We start from the raw sequence: 19,597 nt of genomic DNA, 5'->3' as shown, positions 1-19,597 counted from the left end.
ACATCTCTGTTGTCCTGGAAAGGAAAGCTGCGTCCTGGGATCAGATGAAACAGAGTCAAAGGTGTCTCCAGAAATGGAGGCAGAGATTGAGAAAATGGAGGGAGGTGTCAGAAATAGATCATGTTAATTTAAGGACAAGGTGTAAATTTGATGCAAATGACAAGCTCAGCATGAGTGCATAAAGCAGCATAAATTTGCTGGTCTTGTACTTTATGCTTCTACCTGAGAATCCCAGTATCCTAAATGCTTTATGAATCAGCAAATTCATACCACTTTCAAGGGTTTACGCCCAGAATTCCAAGGCTATATTCTGGAACTTCTGTGCTTGCACACCCTTCAGAACAGTCTTTTTATATTATTTTCTGTTTTTCTGTCGGCCAAAGTACATTGCTAATACACTGAGTTTTATTTGCCAATGCCACTCTGCAGGCTATTACTATCATTCCACTGTTTATCTGTGTCTTCTGCAATTCTGGTTTATTCCGCATGTGAGTCAGGAACATTATCTTTTTTATTAACTATCTACTTCATGGTTCAATATGGATTTTTATCCCTTCCATACATGAACACAAAGCCTAAATAAAATTACAATAAACATGTGGTGCAGCAAAAATTAGTTTTACTTTCACAAAGTGCACAGCATAAACCTAGTAATGGCAAAGCAGTACTTGCCTTTCATGAGATAACAACCACTACCATCTTGCATATAGTACAGAAACCTAAACTTTTGATTTAAAAGTGAACATACTAACATTTAAAAGGCTACAAACTAAAATTCAGACTGGAAAACTAATTTCTGATACAATATCAAAGTTGCTGGAGAACGCAGCAGGCCAGGCAGCATCTCTAGGAAGAGCTACTAGCTCTTCCTTCAGTTAGTCCTGACGAAGGGTCTCCGTCCGAAACATCGACTGTACCTCTTCCTAGAGATGCTGCCTGGCCTGCTGCGTTCTCCAGCAACTTTAATGTGTGTTGCTTGAATTTCCAGCATCTGCAGAATTCCTTGTGTTTCTGATACAACATGTTATTTCATATTTATTTCACAGTTAGTGAGTTGCATAATCATAGAGTTAGCCTTAATCCTTTTTCATCCGTCTCAGTGCTTAAATTAGCTAAAAATCTGTTTATTTTCCATTCTTGGGCCTGGGCCCCATCACACCAATCCAGCCTACAGTTTCAATCCGGCCAGGAAGCCACTCCAGCAGTGGCTGCCGCAGCCATACCTGCACTCTCGAGAGACCAGCTCACCAAATCCTTCAGGATACCGCAAAACGCCAGGTCGTACAGACGTTCGAAAGCACAACTCCCAAAGGGGAATTACAGGCTGCAAGTTGCAGTGATCGTGGTCCAGTAAAAGTATATTTAATATAACAGTTAGTAGCTTTGTTTGCTGCCTGCTAAATGTCACCGTGTCTTGCCAGTGCCATCTTGGTAAGGAGCACATTCACTACTGGTCAGTTACTTTAATTCTGAAGTTTTATTGGCCTTTAACAAGTAGATTCTGTTGGCAATTAACACCTGTATTATCATGCTGTAATTGTTGATTAATTATGCAAATAAGGAACTTGAACATCCACAAGATCACCAAATAGTATCCAACTAGTCAATTTTTGTTTGAACATGTCACTACTTTATTCAAACATTAGAACAGTTTGGTGACGGGGGCCATCATGTTCTCCCTGTGCACAAGTAAGTAAAGTGTGACTGAGACACAAGTGCAAGTTTTCAGAGTCCAGTTAATCAATGATAACAACCCTGCTTCAGATTCTACCTCTTGCACACTAGGTTTTGTTTACAATCTGTATATCTTTGGTGTATGGGAGGAAATTGGAACCCCTAGGAAAAATCCACACTGCCACAGGAAGGAGATGCATACAGATTCCACATAGACAATACCGAAGGTCACCCTCCTCTTGGATCCATATTCAACCGGTATGTGCACTGTCTGATATACCTAAGCACTTGATTCTTCATGCTAAGCACTGAGATTTTTCGCATTGTAATTATAATGAAAAGAACTTTTTAAGAGATACTGATATTGCAGTATTCCTATGTCAGACTCAAAAAATACGAGATCTATAAAATTCTGGAACGAGGTTTTTAAATAATTGATGTAGCTACTACAAACACAAAAGACTTCCCCAATGTATTGTTTGTACAGAAAGTGCACAGCACAACAATTAAAGATATTGATTAGCTAAAACAAAAACAGAAAATGCCAGAAGTACCCAGCCACATCTGTGGAAGGAAAGGATCAGAGAACCTTTGTCAAAACAGAAAGAGTGATGAAGGAAACTTGCAAAGCTGTAGGGAGGGCGGGAGACAAGTAATGTCTCTCACAGGGTGAAACTGGGGTGACCATGAGGAAAAGCTGCAAACAAGAGTGAATGTGAGCAGTTAGAAAGCCTGAAATGTAGAACAGGACATGTCCTCAGATAGACGAAAGCAAGAAGCTGAACTAATATCACAGATGGATGACTGATACAGATGGAAAAATCATGTTGTAGGATTCAGTATTGAGTCTGAAAGCCTGCAACATGCCAAGGCTTTCAGACTCCTCAAGCTTCTTTGGGCCTTGTACCCACTGTGACAGCACAGGAGACCACAGGCCAACAGGTGACAGTAGGATGGGACACTCAGCATCGCTCCTGCTGACTGAGTACAAGTGTTTTCCAAAGCAAGTACCCAACCTACATTGGAGAGGGGACAATGAAATGCAATGCACTAGAGTGGAAGTAGTGCAAATGAATCGCTGTTTCAGTTGATGAGACTGAGTCCCTGGATGGTGGACAGGGAAGAAGTGAAAAGACAAGTACTGCATTGCCTGAAGTCACAGAGCTAAGAACCATAAATGTGTGTGGGGGTGGGTGGGTTGTGAAAACAGAAAGAGAGATGAAGGAAACTTGCAAAGCTGTAGGGAGGGTGGGAGACAAGTAATGTCTCTCAGAACAGAAGATTGGACCATGGAGTAATGAAAGAAAGGGTCTCTATGAAAATCTGATAGGGGAGGAGAGGGGAAAATACATCTGCTGGTGAAATCTCTTTGAAGGAAGTGAAAATTGTGAGGTCCAGAGGAGGTTCACAAGGATGATTCCAGGAATGAAAGGGTTATCAGATGAGGAACACTTGATGACTCGGGGTCTGTACTCACTGGAATTCAGAAGGATGAGGGGGGATCTCACTGAAACCTTTTGAATGTTGAAAGGCCTGGACAGAATAGATGTGGAAAGGATCTTTCCCATGGTGGGGAAGTCTAGGACAAGAAGGCACAGCCTCAGGATTAGGAAGCGCCCTTTCTAAACAGAGATGTGGAGAAATTTTCTCCTCCTCAAAGGTTGGAGAATTTGTGGAATTTGTTGCCATGTGCAGCTGTGGAGGCCAGACCGTTGGGTGTATTTAAGGCACAGATTGATAGGTTCCTGATCGGACATGGCATCAAAGATTACGGGGAGAAGGCTGGGAACTGGGGTTGAGGAGGAGAAAAAAGGATCAGCCATAATTGAATGGCGGAGCAGACTCGATGAGCCAAATGGCCTAATTCTGCTCCTATGTTTTATGGTCTATGGTCTAAAATTGTGGAGAATAATCTGTTGAATAAGGAGGCAGGTGGGTGGAAGATGAGAACCAGGGGATCTCTATCCTTGTTCAATCCCAGAGAAGAAGAGGTGAGAGCAGAAGACTGGAAATAAATGAGATGTAGTTTTAGGCTTCAATAGCAGTGGCAAGTGGGAAGCTGCAGTTCAGAAATTAAGGAAATGTTTGAGGTGCCCCTGTAAGGTAAGTCACATGGCTATAGCCAATACAATGGAAACGGAGGCAATGAGAAAATGTAATAAAGTCCTTACAGGTGACAGGATGTAACAAAGTAGTCGAGACAATCGTGTGTCAGTACATTTGTAATGGATGATAATTGACAGCTAGCCTAACTCCATAAAAATGAAACAATCAAATCTATTAGTTCCTTTGTATCAACACACACAAAATGCAGGAGGAACTCAGCAGGCCAGGCAGCACCTATAGGAAAAAGTACAGTCGAAGGGTTTCAGCCCAAAACATTTTTCTATACTTTTTTCCATAGATGCTGCCTGGTCTGTTGAGTTCCTCCAGCATTTTGTGTGTGTTGCTCAGATTTCCAGCATCTGCAGATTTTCTCTTGTTTGTGATTTGAGTTCTTTTGTATCCCTCAATTCCCTTAAAAATATCAGCTCAAGCTCCTTATTAACAACAGGAACTGATCTTGAACAAATTCTTTGATTGAGAGCCTGAAACAAAAAAATAGTTACACATCTTCATTGCCAAAGCATTGTATCAATAGCCAACCCTCCAGTTTATAATTTCAGGTTTGTTGTTTCGGGAGTTATAATCTCAAACTAATCAGATCAGTTGCAAAATGAACTAAATCCTTACCCTCCAATCTCTGTTCCCATGGCCATGATTGGTGGCTGGGTTGATGTAATAGACAATTCTCGCAATTGTTCAACCAAAGGGGAACTTGGACCTGCATTTGAGTCCATATAAATGATGCTGCCTCGTTGGAGAGCTTCCTAGAAGTATATGAAAATCAAATTCAATTATATATTGCATGTAACTTTCAAAAGACTGCTATATAAACGATGACCTAGATTTTGCAGTATTTTGTTGGCTAGACTACTTTAGTAAGTTCCAAGGAAAACACAAAAACAACATTATACAATTTGATTTATGACATTGACTAGATCCAGAACATGCTTTATCCTCTGCTCTACACCAATCTACATTGGAAAAAGACATGCATTTAGATATACGCAGCACAGTAGGCCATGGACGAAGTTTGTCACGGGGCAAATTGGAGGTAGTGATGCAGAGCAGGTTGCCTCCTAAAAAAGGAGATATCTCAGCATAAACTATTCTAAAATGACCTTTACATATACTGAAGTTACAAGACAGTGTGTGGGACCAATGGCCTCTATGTACATACACAAAATACACACTTAATTTACAACAGTATTCCACCTGTACCCGGGGTGAAGGTAAACATAAAATTGGCTTAAATATAGCATGGGTAACAGCAAAAAGCATTGAAAACCATTAATATTCATAAGCATAAAATAAAAGTCATTAACAAACTTAATCCATTAGTCAGATCGCCAATGTTCATGGAACGCAGCAGGCCTGCTGTATTCCACCAGCATTTTTTTGTGTGTGTTGCTTGAATTTCCAGCATCTGCAGATTTCCTCGTGTTGCCAATGTTCATTCCATTTCTTTAATTAGCTTTTGTTATTTTGTTGCAAAAGCAACAATAGGGCTATTAGCATTCACAAAAATTAAGTGCAATATGAAAAGCAACTTCCAATGGGTAAATCTGAAAATGGCTCAGTCCTCCTTTGTAAACTGCACAAATAGACTACCAGATGGCTTCCCATTAATGCTGTCTGACCTGCTGAGTTCCTCCAACATTTTGCGTGTGTTGCTTTCGATTTCCAGCATTTGCAGACTTCTCCGTGTTTATTGTTTCCCATTCAAACGTTCAGAATGAGTTTATATTTCGGTTCTAATGTTGAAGATAAGGACTGAAATTGTGCATTACAGGGAGGCCATTATATTAGCAGTGAAACCTTACAGTGCGTTAGTTATATCCTATCATTCCGGCCTAAGTATGCTTCTGACATAATCGTTAATCATATTTGCTACAGAAACCTCCTAAGGATTAAATATTATTAACACTTGTGGAGTCATCATCATCATCATAATCATATGATGTGGGTGATCATGGTCTAAACACCATGATTGTTCTTGGCAAATTTTTCAACAGAAGTGGTTTGCCATTGCCTTCTTCAGGTCAGTGTCTTTACATACGGGTAACCCCAGCCATTATCAATATGTTTCACAGACCGTCTGTCTGGCAATCTCTGCATCAGTGACTGCAGAGATATCGTGCTTTCTTACTTTATACTTTCTTGTTTATTTTGAGTTGGTCACAGCTGGTCGCATAACCAGGACTTGTGATATGCACCAGCTACTCATACAACCTGCTCCCATCGCTTCATGTGACCCTGAATGGGGGGCTAAGTAGGTGCTACACCTTGCCCAATGATGACCTGCAGGCTAGCAGAGGGAAGGAGCAACTTATACCTCCTATGGGAGAGACTTATCTCCATCCCACCATCTAAAGTGTGAAGTACCAATCCTAAAAATTTTAAATATCGTCAGAGTATTTAAAAGAGTATTTCTAGTTACTTGGTTTATCTTTCTTAACTAATCCAATCTTAATTAATCTCTATTTAATATGCATTTTTATTTGCTTTTGTCATTATTCTAACCTTTGTCAGACTCAGCACTCATCAATATCGATTTTTCTGTCTGATAAGCTGAAGCAGACAGTTATTTATCCAACCCTCACTGATGACCCGACAGCTAGGGTGACCACACTGACCCCGGTAACTATAGTCCATAAGCGTAATGTGTATTGTAGGTAAGATAATGGAAACAATAATAAAGAATGAGCTGGAAAAGCAGCTGGTAAGAACAGGTATATTAGCAGAAAGACAACATGGGTATAGAAAGGGGAAATCATGTTTTACTAACACACAGCAGCTCTATGAAGAGACAACTAAAATTTATGTTAACAATAGAGTGGTTGATATTATTTATTTGGATTTTCAGAGGCTTTTGACAAGGTACCCCACAGAGAGGTTAATAATCAAATTGTAGGAGGTAGTGAATCAGGGCAAATGGGTGCAGAGTTGGCTCAAAAAGTGATAACAATGAATTAAGATGAGAGGATCATTTTCACAGCTAGAGTGGAGTTCCGCAGGGATTAGTTTTGGGGCTGCTGCTGTTTTTAACTTACATTCATGATTTGGATAAGCATATAACAAGTAAACTAGTAAAGCTTGCCGATGACACAAGATCAGGGGAACCAGCTGATAACACTCAGGCAGTAGAATCAATAGTTAGATCGAAACAAAACCCAAATGTGGGCAGCTAAATTTCAGATGGCAGGTGAAATTTAATGTAAGTAAATATATGAAGTATTACATATAGGAAGTGGAAATACTAGTTATAAATATGCAATGGGGGGTTGAGTTAGAAAGTGCACTGTATGAGAGGGATTTGGGCATCCTGGTAGACCAGTGGTCCCCAACCTCCGGGCCCTGGACTGATACATTGCCGCGAAGAATGCAGCGGCGTGGCGGTAGCCGGTTTTTTTAGTCAGCTTTTTTCTTAAAGATGTGCTGGGTGCGTTCCGGCTACCGCTGCACCACTGTATTCTTCACAGCAATGTATCGGTCCGCGGCCCGGAGGTTGGGGACCACTGTGGTAGACTCATCTCTCTCAATATCCAGACAATGCACAGAAGCAATTAGGAAGGCCAATAGAATGTTGGGCTGTATAATGCGTTCAGTGGAGTTCATGTCGAGACGTTCTCATAAAGCTGTATAATGCACTTGTGAGACCACACTTTGAGTGCTATGTACAATTTTAGTCTCTGTTTTGTGTGAGAAATGTAAAGGCACTGGAGAGAGTTATAGAGGAGTGACTAGACTCATTCCAGGTCTGCTGGGTATGAGCAATGAAGAAAGATTGAAATAATTAAATCTTTTTAGTTTGAGTATATGTAGAATGAGAGGAGACATGATAGAAGTGTTCAAAATCATTAAGGGTATAAGTAAGATGGATACCAGCTGCTACTTCGAAATTTATCCCTCATCAAGGACACAGGGTCATTGGTGGAGACTGGTTAAAGGGAGATTTCAGTCTAACATCAGGAAGCATTTCTTTACACAGTGAGTTGTGTAGTTGAGAGTAGTACCATAGAAACTTACAAATATAAACGTGATAGTTATTTCAACACACTATGTAAACAGGAATTTGGCAAGCTTTGTTGGGCTGAATGGCCTGTTTGTGTCAAAAACTCTCTAATGTTCTAACTAATTTAGTAAAAACTCAGCCCACCAATGGAATCGCAACACTCAACACATTCAGGTGCAAATTACACAAACTTCTACAAAGTGTTTGTTCATTGTTTTTATTATTATTATTACCCAAGAGAGGAGTTTATGCTCCATAGCCTTACTGAAACCTATCCTTCTACTTCAAATATTCACTTAACAGCATGGCACTTCAACAAAATTACATTATTGTACTAATTCCACTGTACTCACCAATAACATTGATGGATATTTACAAAACTAAGTTACAGCCTTGGATCAGAAGAATAAACAAGAGCCCGCAATTTACAATTTGGAGATTGATTGAGTGATCTAGCACTTTGCTGTTTCTGAGAAGATTCTGGGAAGCAGTGAGTATGAACTTCGAGATGAAGAAACTACAAGACCAAGGTTTGACTCCATTTCGCCAATTAATGCTTCCATCATTCTCTGATTAAAACAATAAGGAAGATTGAAACATTGAGGTGAATGAAAGCACCAACTATCTGCCTTTTATTCGCTGATGGGATCTCTCTGCTGCCGGAAAAGGAGCCTGTGTAGCCTATTGCTGTGTCTAGAGGGTAGGCTTCTGCATTCGAGCAGTGTCTCTCTCTTTCGATGATGTTGGAGGATATTACCAAGGTTCTGCATTTATGGATTTGGACTATGGACTATGGACTTTTTCAGTCTTATGGTCTTTCTATTCTATGTGTTCACCCATTCTTTCTCGTTGTTTATCTTTTGAACTGAGGTGGGTGTATCTGGGACACCAGGTAGCACCGTTGAGCCCTCTGGAGACGTCGTGGGCTTATCAACAAAACGTCAAAGAAGGAGGGTGCTCACCTGATGACCCCAATGACATACTTACCCTCCATCCTTGTCACCACTCCAAGCCCACTGCCAACATCAAGAGTGCCGACTTACCATAGAGATTGAAACATTAAGTCCTGGTAGCTCTACATTGTGTGGCAGGAGGGGGGTTTGGGATCGCTGTTCTTGTTGAGTTTTGTGCAGAGCGAGGAGGGCTCTGGGGGAGGTTAATGTTTTAAGTGTTTTTGTTAGTTTTTTGTGTGGGGAGAAGGAGATTTAAGGTCCTGTGTTCTTGTTGCGTTTCATGCAGGAGAGGGGGTTTTGGGGCCAATGTTCTTGTTGCATTCTGTATGCGAGGAGGGGAGTTTGGGGAGGGTTGATTATAGTGTTGCTGTTCTTTTTCTCTGTGTTTGGAGGGGTGAGTTTGCTTTTCCTCTCTGAATCGACTTCCATGATTTTTCTTTGTTTCATAGCTATCTGGAGAAGAAGAATCTCAGAGTTGTATACTGCATATGTACTTTGATAATAAATGAGCATTTTAATTTTTAATATTGATGGATATTTACAGAAATAAGTTACAACTTTGGATTAGAAGAACAAACAAAACATCTATTACACAGGATGGCAGAAAATAAACAAATGCATACATACAAAATACACTTGAAGGTCAGATGCCTAATTTCCATCAGTGTTCCATTCAGTCTCGGGCTGTATTTGAGAACTACCATTCCATTGTTCCAGTGATTATACTTCACAAGAGGTTCTATTATTCATAAAAACCTGAATGTTACATCTATAACATTCTCAGGGAAGTTCAGCACAGGAGCAGAATGCAGTATTACACTAATCTTTAAAATAGTGCCACTTTGAAAGAATAGTATGTGACCTCTCCTTGTCAACAGCCCAAAAACCTCTTGAATGCTGATGTATTTGTAGTTTGTGTGAATTTCTAGTTTAAAAAAATACTGGAAATACTCAGTAGGTCAAATAGTGCCTGTGGTTTTTCTTTGTGAGGTACCCCTCTAAATTTATTAACAACTAATTTCACGGCATGTTTGTTCTGATCTTGTAACCAATCATCCATGAAAAACATGCGTTCAGGATATTTTCAAACAACATAGTTTGATATATCTAATATGGTAAGGCTTTATAAAGCCATGGTTAGGCAGCAGCTAGAATATTGTATACAGTTTTGGTTGCCATGTTTTAGGAAGGATGAGAGTGCACTCAAGTGGGTGCAGAGAAAATTTGTCTGAATGTTAACTAGGATGAAGTGTTTCAGATAAGAAGAGAGACCGTTAAATGCTGAGTTGTTTTCTCTGGGGTGCAGGAGGCTGAGAGATAACTGAGCTCTCTAAAACTATAGGGTATGTGCTTAGGACAAAGGATATGCAGTTCAGAGGGGACCTGAGGAAGAACTTTTTTCACCCAGAGGATGGTTATCATCAGGAATACACTAACTGAATGTGTGGTGGAGGTCGAGAGTCTCGGAACACGTAAGTAGAAACTAGATAAGCAAGTTAATACACCAAGTCATATGAGGCTAGCAATGAAGTGATGATAAATGAGAACAGTATAAATAGGCACTCGATGGGTGGCATGGACGTGGATTGCTGTATGACTTTGTGACCTTTATTTTTGCAGTGAGAGAGATTGCATTGTAGAAATGAAACAGTCAGTTATTACAGTTTCGATTTCCTGTTTACAAACAGATTTCCAACTGAACAGTTCTATTGTGTAGTGGTGATTAACAGTGAAAAATGCATACTGCTTCAGGCTAATTAATCACAGATAGTCTTCAACTCAACTATGATACCCATAGAGGCTTATGAGATCCGAATATTTTGAATGATCTATAAAGCAATTATCGCTTTCTAATTTATTGGAAACATAGTTGAACATTTTATTTTCTCTAGCAAAGTCATTCTTGTGTAAAATCATTTGTTTAAAAACGTATAATGTTTCATTTGGAATACATACAGTATATCAAAACACCACTCTACTACACTTATTGTTCTGGTAGAGAATGATTAATGGCTATTCTATTATACAGAACAGAACCAAAATCTAATGGAACAATGCTTCTTAGTGGTTCAATTTACAAAATGGTTACCAGTCTAAAACTCCAACCTGCAGTATCAATTACCCAGGTAGTACTTCATGTCTGAGTCCTGCTGAGTAATGCACAAACATGTGTATATTAACAAAGACAATTCACTTCACCACAGTTGAAACACAAATCTCTTGACTGAGCATATGTATGCTCAAAACTTTGACTTCCATTCTGAATAAGTTCTAAACTTGCAAGGGGTTTCAAAGGATTCTTTGCAGGTTTAAACCAGATTTAGCTGGAATTAAACCTAAGTGTCAAAGCCAATAAAACATTTGGAGCCAAAGTGGAGTCATACCAGGCCTAATCTCAGGTTTTAACAGGATGTTCTTTTTACAAAGTAGTCAGGATTCTATGATAACTTTACAGTGCCAGAATAAATACATTTTAGGACTGAGAAAAATTGATGCAGGTCGTATTACTTATCTAGACAGCCTAAGTGCTCTTCAGCACCTTATTCAAGGGAGCCCAGAGCAAGTGTCCGTAAGCTATTCATCTTTAGGGGCACTGCAGTCATATTAGCTACGGTCCTTGTCCACATTGTTCTGGTAGGGAATGATCAACAGTCATTTTATTAGACAAAACAGAACCAAAATCTATGGAACAATGCTTCTTAATGGTTTAATTTACAAAATGGTTACCAGTCTAAAATTCCAGCCTGCAGTATCAATTACCCAGGTGGTGCTTCAAGTCTGAGTCCTGCCAAGTAATGCATACATATGTGTATATTAACAAAAGCAATTCACTTCACCACAGTTGAAACATAGATTTCTTGCTAGGCTTAGACAACAGGCAGCAGAGGCAAGAATCATGAATGAATTTTACTCCTCTTAAGCCAAGGTGGTTGAACTAATTTTTGAACTGCTTTGGCAATCTTGTCTTGAATTTAGCTAACTCAATAAAATCTACCAAGCAACCTTCAAATTCTGCTGGACTAGTTGGTTCATTTGAACACAACCTTTTGCTAATGCAAACATTGGGAAATTACATTTTAAGTGTATTATAAAAAATATAATTCACTTCTAAATGATAAATTTTGTAGCTTAACGAATATTTAAATATAATCTAAGCTTGGTCAAATCAGTTTAGGATCCACTTACCCTATACAAGAGTATTTTAGTCATGTGATTGGTTCTATAGATGTATGGTCTGAATATGTAAGCCTAAAAATTGCTTTGTGTTTACTTGTGGTATCAGAATAAATGTTCTCCCTGTATGTGGAAGTTGCATAAAGAGCAAAGTTCATGGAGCAGTATGCTCTGTTTCCCAATGTGACATTGCAGTCAATCTGATTGTTTCAGTACAGCTTTCCCCTTTGATGTACAGTCACTATCATGGTCATTGCAATGTAACACAGGGATCTCTTCATGTACTTTATAAAGGGGCAGACCTACACCCTGCTTAGTGCTACTTTGTAGAGTGCAACTCTCATGTGTTCTTGGCCTTTGGCCATTGAGGCCATAGTAAGTAAAGACCCATTCTGCACCTGATTCATATGGCACTTTTGGTCCTGGGGATATACAAAAAGGTGAAGTGAGGTACCAGTAAATAAGCAACACTTCTTCAGATGAGAGGTGGAGTAGCTGCCCCACAGCACCAGAGACCAGACTCAATCATAAACCTGGGCTCTGTCAGTATCACGCACTCTGTCTATATCACGTTTAAGTGTTCCATGTGTGAATTGAGCTTCTTCCAGGTGCTCTGGTTTCCTCCCACATCTCAAAGGCATGCAGTTGGCAGGTTAACTGACCACTACAAATTGCTTGCTTCTAGGTAGTATATAGGTAGAGGTTTCAGGAATGTAAGGAGAATGAAGAAAATGGATTAATCTAGGATTAGTATGAATGGGGGGCTGTTAGTGCAGACTCAATGGGCTGAATGGCCTGTTTCCTCAATAATTCTATGCCAATGAATGGATGGATGCTATAAAGATGAGTGATGGGAAAATCCTGCTAAGGAGTCAGGGGTGAAGAACCATGTCCCATGAGGCAAGGGGGTTATGCAAACTCTCTGAGGATACAGCCATAACTCTTAACCCTTTTCAGACAAGCTGGCAGGGAAGTTTCTGTAGGAACATGAGTACTGTCTCTGAATACCTGCAGTGAAGGCAGATGTCTGCCCACTCTGATTGCTCCTGAGGGCCGAAGGACAAGTTGATGAAGTCTCCTCTCCTTGAGTGTGAAATTTTGGGTGAATTCTCTAATGCATCCTTGAGCAGTGAACCATGAGATAAGCAGGCGGGAAAGATCTTGAAGCTACATTGCTAAAAATGACATTGACCCTGATCTCTGTGGGAAAAGCATTCAAAGCACATGTAAGACTGTACAGGCTGACCACCAATTTTCCAGAAACTGATGGTTCAGTACTCCTTTTAATTCAGATCCAATTACAAGGCCAAGTATCGCTCACTTTTCATGAAACGTCTGTTAATTCTGTACAGACATTTGTTAATGAATTTAACATGAAGGACATTCTTTGGTTCACTGCTCAAGGGTAGGAGAAGGTAAAACCCTCAACACTAAAGAATAGCTGGCATAAGTTGTGGCCTGCCTTGATGTTGTTAGTGCACCTGAAGAAAAGCTTGACGATGATTTTACAGGATTTTGTGTACCAAAGGAGAAAATAGTTGTTTATGATTTGCTCGTGTGTGCAAAAAGTGTTACAGGACCTCCTTTCAAAGATATAGCAAGTAGTCTTAATGAAGAAAATCTACATGAGTGGATGATTGTCAACAACGAAACACCGGTTGTGCATCACCTTATGGATTCAGAAATTATAGACAGTGTTCTGAATGCTGATGATAACACTGCAAGTGAAGAAGATGGTAGCAATGATGATGAAATGGATGAAATTTAAAGATTTACTATTGACAAGTTAATTGAGTTGTAGGGTGATTTAATCAAATGGTTAGAGAAACGTACCTTCGTGACGGAACAAGAGCTAATCAATTTTTATTTGATGCAAGAAAAATTACACAGGGAGATCAAAACTTATGAAACAACTTCACCTGGATGAAATGTTTAAAAAGGTAACCAAAAAGCAACATTCTTTGTAAGCACAGCAATTAATAAATTTACATTATTTTTTGTTTAATTAATAAAGCTTTAAGCTTCTACAGTGCATTTTTGCTATTATTATTGCATGACCTCTTTTAATCTGGTAAAAACATTAATCCAGCAAGGTTCAGGAACCGAGGGTGCTGGAAAATTGGTGGTCAACATGTATTAGAGTTCTGGGATCTCACAATTCTCAGTGAGGACAACCAATATACTCGGAGTTTCTGATTCTTTGACAGATAGGCAAGCTTGTCTTCATTGATCAGGGCACTGACTGTAAAAGTAGAGAAGTTATGTTGTAAGAAGGTTGTGGAGGTTTTGAAGAGGATGCTGAAGAGGTTTACCAGGATGCTGCTTGGATTAGAGAGAAAAAGATAAAGGGGAGGTTGTATAAATTTGCGTTGTTTTCTCTGGAGCATCAGAGACCAAGGGGCAACCTGACAGTAGTATATAAAATTATGAGACACATAGGTAGAGTAGATAGAGTCTTTCTTCCAGGGTGGAAATGTCACATATCAGAGGGCTTAGCTTTAAGGTAGAAGGAGGAAAGTTCAAAAAGGTTTAAAAGACAAGCTTTTTTTTTATGCAGAGTGCCCGATGCCTGGAAAACACTGCCAAGGAAGTGGAGAAAGCATATGTAATAGCAATGTTAGGAGGCATTTTGACAGGCATATATAATAAAATGTTAGGGAAACAAATTTAGTAAAAGTTAGTACAACCCAACCAAAGTGTGAACTTTAATTTTTCAGACCAGGAAGACTGAAACTCTAACTACAGCTAAATATTATGTGTTGCAATGCTGTTGATGTCACTTAGGGGAGTTTTACCCTTGTGTTAAGGAAAATGAAAATCACAGCAAAAGATGAGGTGATGAACTTACCAAAAGGTACTAAGCATCCACAATTGAGTGCAAACTGTTCTGCTCTACAGTAACCTGCTTTTTAACTGCATTGCTTTTTTTATTTGTGCAAGTAAATTTTTATCTCCTTTTTTTAGACTTAACTGTGATTGCTGATATAATCAGGTCAATAGATTAAACTCTTTCCTGCTTTATTTACAAAGCAACAACCACTAATTATGATGATTTTCCCTTGTTCAGCCAAGTAATGATATGCATATTATTTATGTAGCTATTACTGTTTCAGTGAGTTTACTTGGAACTTTTGGAGCTCTAAATATGCTCTCACAGGATAATATGCCTAAAGTGGCTAAAATTATCATACTGAATCAAAGCTATTGTAAATTTTACATTATGACTTAAAGTAACCAACAGCTCAACCAGAAAATAGAGATGGAAATGGGGAAGTTTTTTTTTGTGACCTATTAAAGCTCCTACCTGGAGTGAAGCAACAGAGAAAGATAAATTCTGAGAGCTAAACAGCTGCTGCATTGTTCCCCTTCTCGAAGTGTTAGTACTTGGATACCAAGAAGAAACCTGGGAAAGAGATAACTACAGAATAACAAAACAAATTGCAACTTAGCTGTGATTCTGAAACCTTGCTATTCCTATATAAGACTTTTAGTTATATCAGGACATTTAACCTTTTGTGGGCTATGTGCTAACTAAAAAACCCATTGTGGGATCCGTAGATCCTACCAGAAATGAAGAAGAAGAGTATGCTCCTTCTGCCATTTTCACTTAGTTTCTCTGTGCTTCCAACAAAGAAACAGAGGTTTCTCTTCAGAATCTCAAATGCTCCTTACCTATTTTGAGTGCACAACTGTCACCCCACCTCAGCAATGAGACACTATGGATCACCTCTTGCACTACCATGCTCTTGACTTTGATTGGTTCTTTGTTTTTATTGCACTGAGGTCTTGCTTTTGCACGTTTTTTCAATGTATGGTACAAATGTTTTATTTATATTATGTGTGCTGTCTGTACTATGTGTATGCTATACTGTTGCAAGCAAATTTTTCATTGTACTGTACTCTACTGTACTTGTACACATGGCAATAAATTTGTCTTGACTCTCCAGAGTCAGGAATTTCCATGTTTTGGTGGGAATGTTACACCTTTGTTAAGGAGACTGAGAATATCTTTCAATGGTTTGCTCAATCTTCCTGATAACATCTTGCCAAGATGGAGCTCAGAGCAGATTTGTTGTTTTGGAAGTCCAGCGCTGAGCATGCAAGTATCATGCTCTGCCTATCAGGCTCAGCTGAGTATGTCAAATTTTTAATGCTGGTAATGCTGGTGGAGAAAAGACATTGATGTTGTCTTGCTTATCCTGCCAGTGAATGTAAAAGATTTTGTTCATCCAGTGTCAATGATACATCCAATGCTTTGAACTTCCTGATGTAGATTGTCTGATCCTCAGAAAGATACTGGAAACAAGCATTGCTCGAGAGACCGTAAGCTTTGTACTGGAACTGAGGTCATAATTTTCAAATACTTATTTCCGTAGACAGTTAATGGCTGTGCTGACTTCAAAGCTGCCTTTCATCATCTTTGAAAGGCTTATTCTCCTGAACACTTCAATGAACATATTGACGATGGTATGAAGCTGTCGTTAAAGCTGTGCATTTGCAATTATACTATGTCTCAATAACCAAGGCTGAAGTAACTTAGCTCCAGATTCAAGAAAACACTCTCCATTTGCCTTGTAGATTAGCTTGTTTCTGTTCTTCCAAACAATGAGCAGCAATGAGTAACAAACTGTTGCACTCCAATTGTTTCCTAGCCAAATTCAGCTCATTCAGCACAGACTAGTAATCAAATCTAGAATCTTTTTATTCTGTTGTCACTCTGCAGCTTTTCATTTCTTAGGCCTTCCCAGGGCCATCATACGTAATGTCACAACTGATCAAAATAATATTCAAGCAGGATCTAAATCATCATCAGAAGTCTCTCCTTCCATCCTGTAGCTGCCAGTCAAGGGAGGGGAGAAAATCAGTAAAAGATACAAGCAGACTTGCAAGTGCAGAAGTGCAGAATGCAGAATTAACATTTCCCCTGACAATTGATGAGGGAATATTTGAATCACCAGATAAAGAAATCAGAAGCAATGATAATGATTTCATCATAAATGAGGGAAAAATTTTAAACAGGTGAAAATAATTTAATTCTTGAGGACAGATGACATTATCTCAAAATGATAAGAGGAAACTTGGAAGAAATCTACAATCACTAGCTATCATTATGAAAGAATCAATTGTCCATGAATGGATCATTGGAAAAAGCCCAATCACTGAAAAAGGGGATTAACCCCCCTGCCCAATTGTAGGCAACTTGCCAATGAGTAGTCTCATTTCTGTTCCATGTAAATAATCCAGTCAATTAGAGTTGAACATAAATTGAGTCATCAACAGTCAGAATGAGTTCAGAAGAACATTCTGCTTTACTAATCTCTATTTTACAAAACTTACAATACAACCACAATGATCTATCAAAAAGCTTCTGATACAGTTACACACGAAAAGCAATAATTAAAAAGGATAAAGGAAGGAAGGTGTGAACAGGAAAAGGTTATTCAATCAGTTCACATGAGGCCAATATTTTAATTTTCTGAAGTACCTTAGTTCCCTAACTACTAGGAATTTGTTTATTAAAAATCTATCAATTTCAGTTCACCCATGCTGATAAGTTCAGCACCGTAACCTCCCAAGGGCAAAATATCCTTTCTGAAGCCCAGTTCTATAACATTTTCTATTAAGTGGATTCTCAGCAAAACATAGTATAACTGTAATCTTAGACCCATCACATTAGGCCCAAAATTTTATTAGGAATCTTTTAAAATTTATTTTTGCACTCTTTATTAGGATTCATAGTCAAACCTGCAAATGGATCAGAGTCCACGATTTAAAAAACAATAAATAGGACCTTACACACAGAATTAGAAGACAGGGATAGCTTAACCCTTTACAACCAATATTAATGAATGCTCCTTCACACAGGCTATTTTTTGTGCATGGAATTGACCTTCAAGCACACAAGGCAAAGATGTGAAGTCACTCAATTGGAACATTAAGATCACTGTGCAAGGATGAACTAATTCTGGCACCTTGTCTTCATTGTTCTTAATTTTGGACCTTTCAAATTAACATAACTGTTCTCATGAGGCACGAGGACTGACCTCTTGTATATAACAAATGTATGCCAACCGTTTTGCAGAATCTCTAATGTGGGATTCAAAGTCCTTGTTGGAAGTCCATATATGTGTACATCAACTGAAAACAGAGCCAGGTGTGACTTCTGTACTATTAGATGCCATGAGTATAGTTTATATGTTTGTGGAACAAACAAAAAACTAGTTCACAAGAGGATGGAAAGTTGAAGTCTGAGATTATGCTTACTCATTTAAGAGCATTAAAGGATGAAGAGCAATATCAATAAATGATATATTCTAATCCGCTCAAAATGAACGCTAACATCGTATTTGCTTTCCTCACCGCTGACTCAACCTGCAAGTTAACTTTTAGGGAATCCTGCATGTGGACTCTTATATCCCCTTGCACCTCAAGTGTTTTTAAATTTTCTCTCCATTTAGAAAATAGTCTACGCCTTTATTTCTTCTACCAAAGTACATGACCATACACTTTCTGACACTGCATTCCATCTGTTATTTCTTTGCCCATTCTCCTAATCTATGTTTTCGGTAGCCGGCGGCTGTTTTGCAGAATCTCTAGCGTGGGATTCAGAGTGTGGGAATCAGTCCTTCTGTGGTCTCTCTGCTTCCTCAACACCACCTGTCCCTCCGTATCGTCCACAAACGTGGCCACAAAGCCATCAATTCCGTCATCCATGTTTACTTCTGACCTCGATGCTCTTTATATTGATAACTTTTGTTGTACAGCACAACACCCATTATATTCCTTCAGGTAGGTCAGGTTTCTCTTAAACACATGAAAATACAAATATGTTAACAAGCATATTAGTCCTTCCAACCATTACTCAGGTGGTGAGGAAACATAAGTACTTCCTACTGTACTATTCTGGAGTCAACAACTTCACAATTTAATGAATCATCCTAAATCAGGATACAGACTGCTGTGAAACTAACAGGAATATTATTCAAGGGTAGGATTAAAATCCAGATATTATACATGAGTGGAACAGGGCTGCAAGATGTCCCAATGTCTGATGCAAAGAGGCAGTAGAATAAAGAATACAAAGGAGTGATTGTCCATCCTCCACTTTCTTGCTCTCTTCTGTGATTCTGGCACTAACCCTCAACAAGTGGAGTCGACCAAAGACCATCTACTGAGTGGAGTGGCTACCAATGTCACTGGCGTGTGTCCGTTGCTTTGCCTGAGAACGCTGCTGGTCACGGAGAGTTTAAAAATCTGAGATTCTGTATTTTTGTGACTTAAATATTACTTGGAGATGGAGGAAATACAAGGCTTCAAATAACCATTAAGATCACTCACCCCTGACCCTTGTTGAGGTCCAGAAGATTCTGAGGTTTTTCTCACTAAATATAAAAGAAACATGTTCAGTCATATAGGATGTTTCATACCATTGGTGAATCATGCATAACAGTGTCATTGATTGAAACCTAATCAACACATTGGTTTCCCTGTGCATTAGACCAGAAGATATAGGAGCAGAATTAGACCATTCAGTCCATCAAAACTTCTCCGCCATTGCATCATGGCTGATTCCGGATCCCACTCAGCCTCATACACCTACCTTCTCGCTACATCCACTGATGCTCTGACTGGTCCAGAAATGATCAACTTCCGTCTTAAATATACACAAAGACATGGC

General features: G+C 39.1%; 1 protein-coding gene across 3 annotated transcripts in view; it reads right to left on the bottom strand.

Annotated features, from left to right (window-relative positions):
* Positions 1-19,597, bottom strand: part of nphp4 (nephronophthisis 4) — a 433,219-nt gene that overhangs the window by 143,814 nt on the left and 269,808 nt on the right. For all 3 annotated transcript variants that reach the window (XM_072244772.1, XM_072244773.1, XM_072244774.1), the window contains 2 exons: positions 19,258-19,301; positions 4,408-4,544 (listed from right to left, as the gene is read on the bottom strand). In XM_072244772.1, coding sequence (XP_072100873.1) covers positions 4,408-4,544; positions 19,258-19,301 — 181 coding nt within the window. The remainder of the gene's footprint in view (positions 1-4,407; positions 4,545-19,257; positions 19,302-19,597) is intronic.

The sequence above is a fragment of the Mobula birostris genome, chromosome 27 (genome assembly GCF_030028105.1).
Source record: "Mobula birostris isolate sMobBir1 chromosome 27, sMobBir1.hap1, whole genome shotgun sequence".
NCBI classification, from domain to species: Eukaryota; Metazoa; Chordata; class Chondrichthyes; order Myliobatiformes; family Myliobatidae; genus Mobula; species Mobula birostris.
Note: the sequence above shows the minus strand (reverse complement) of the source record. Positions and strands in the feature narration are given on the sequence as shown.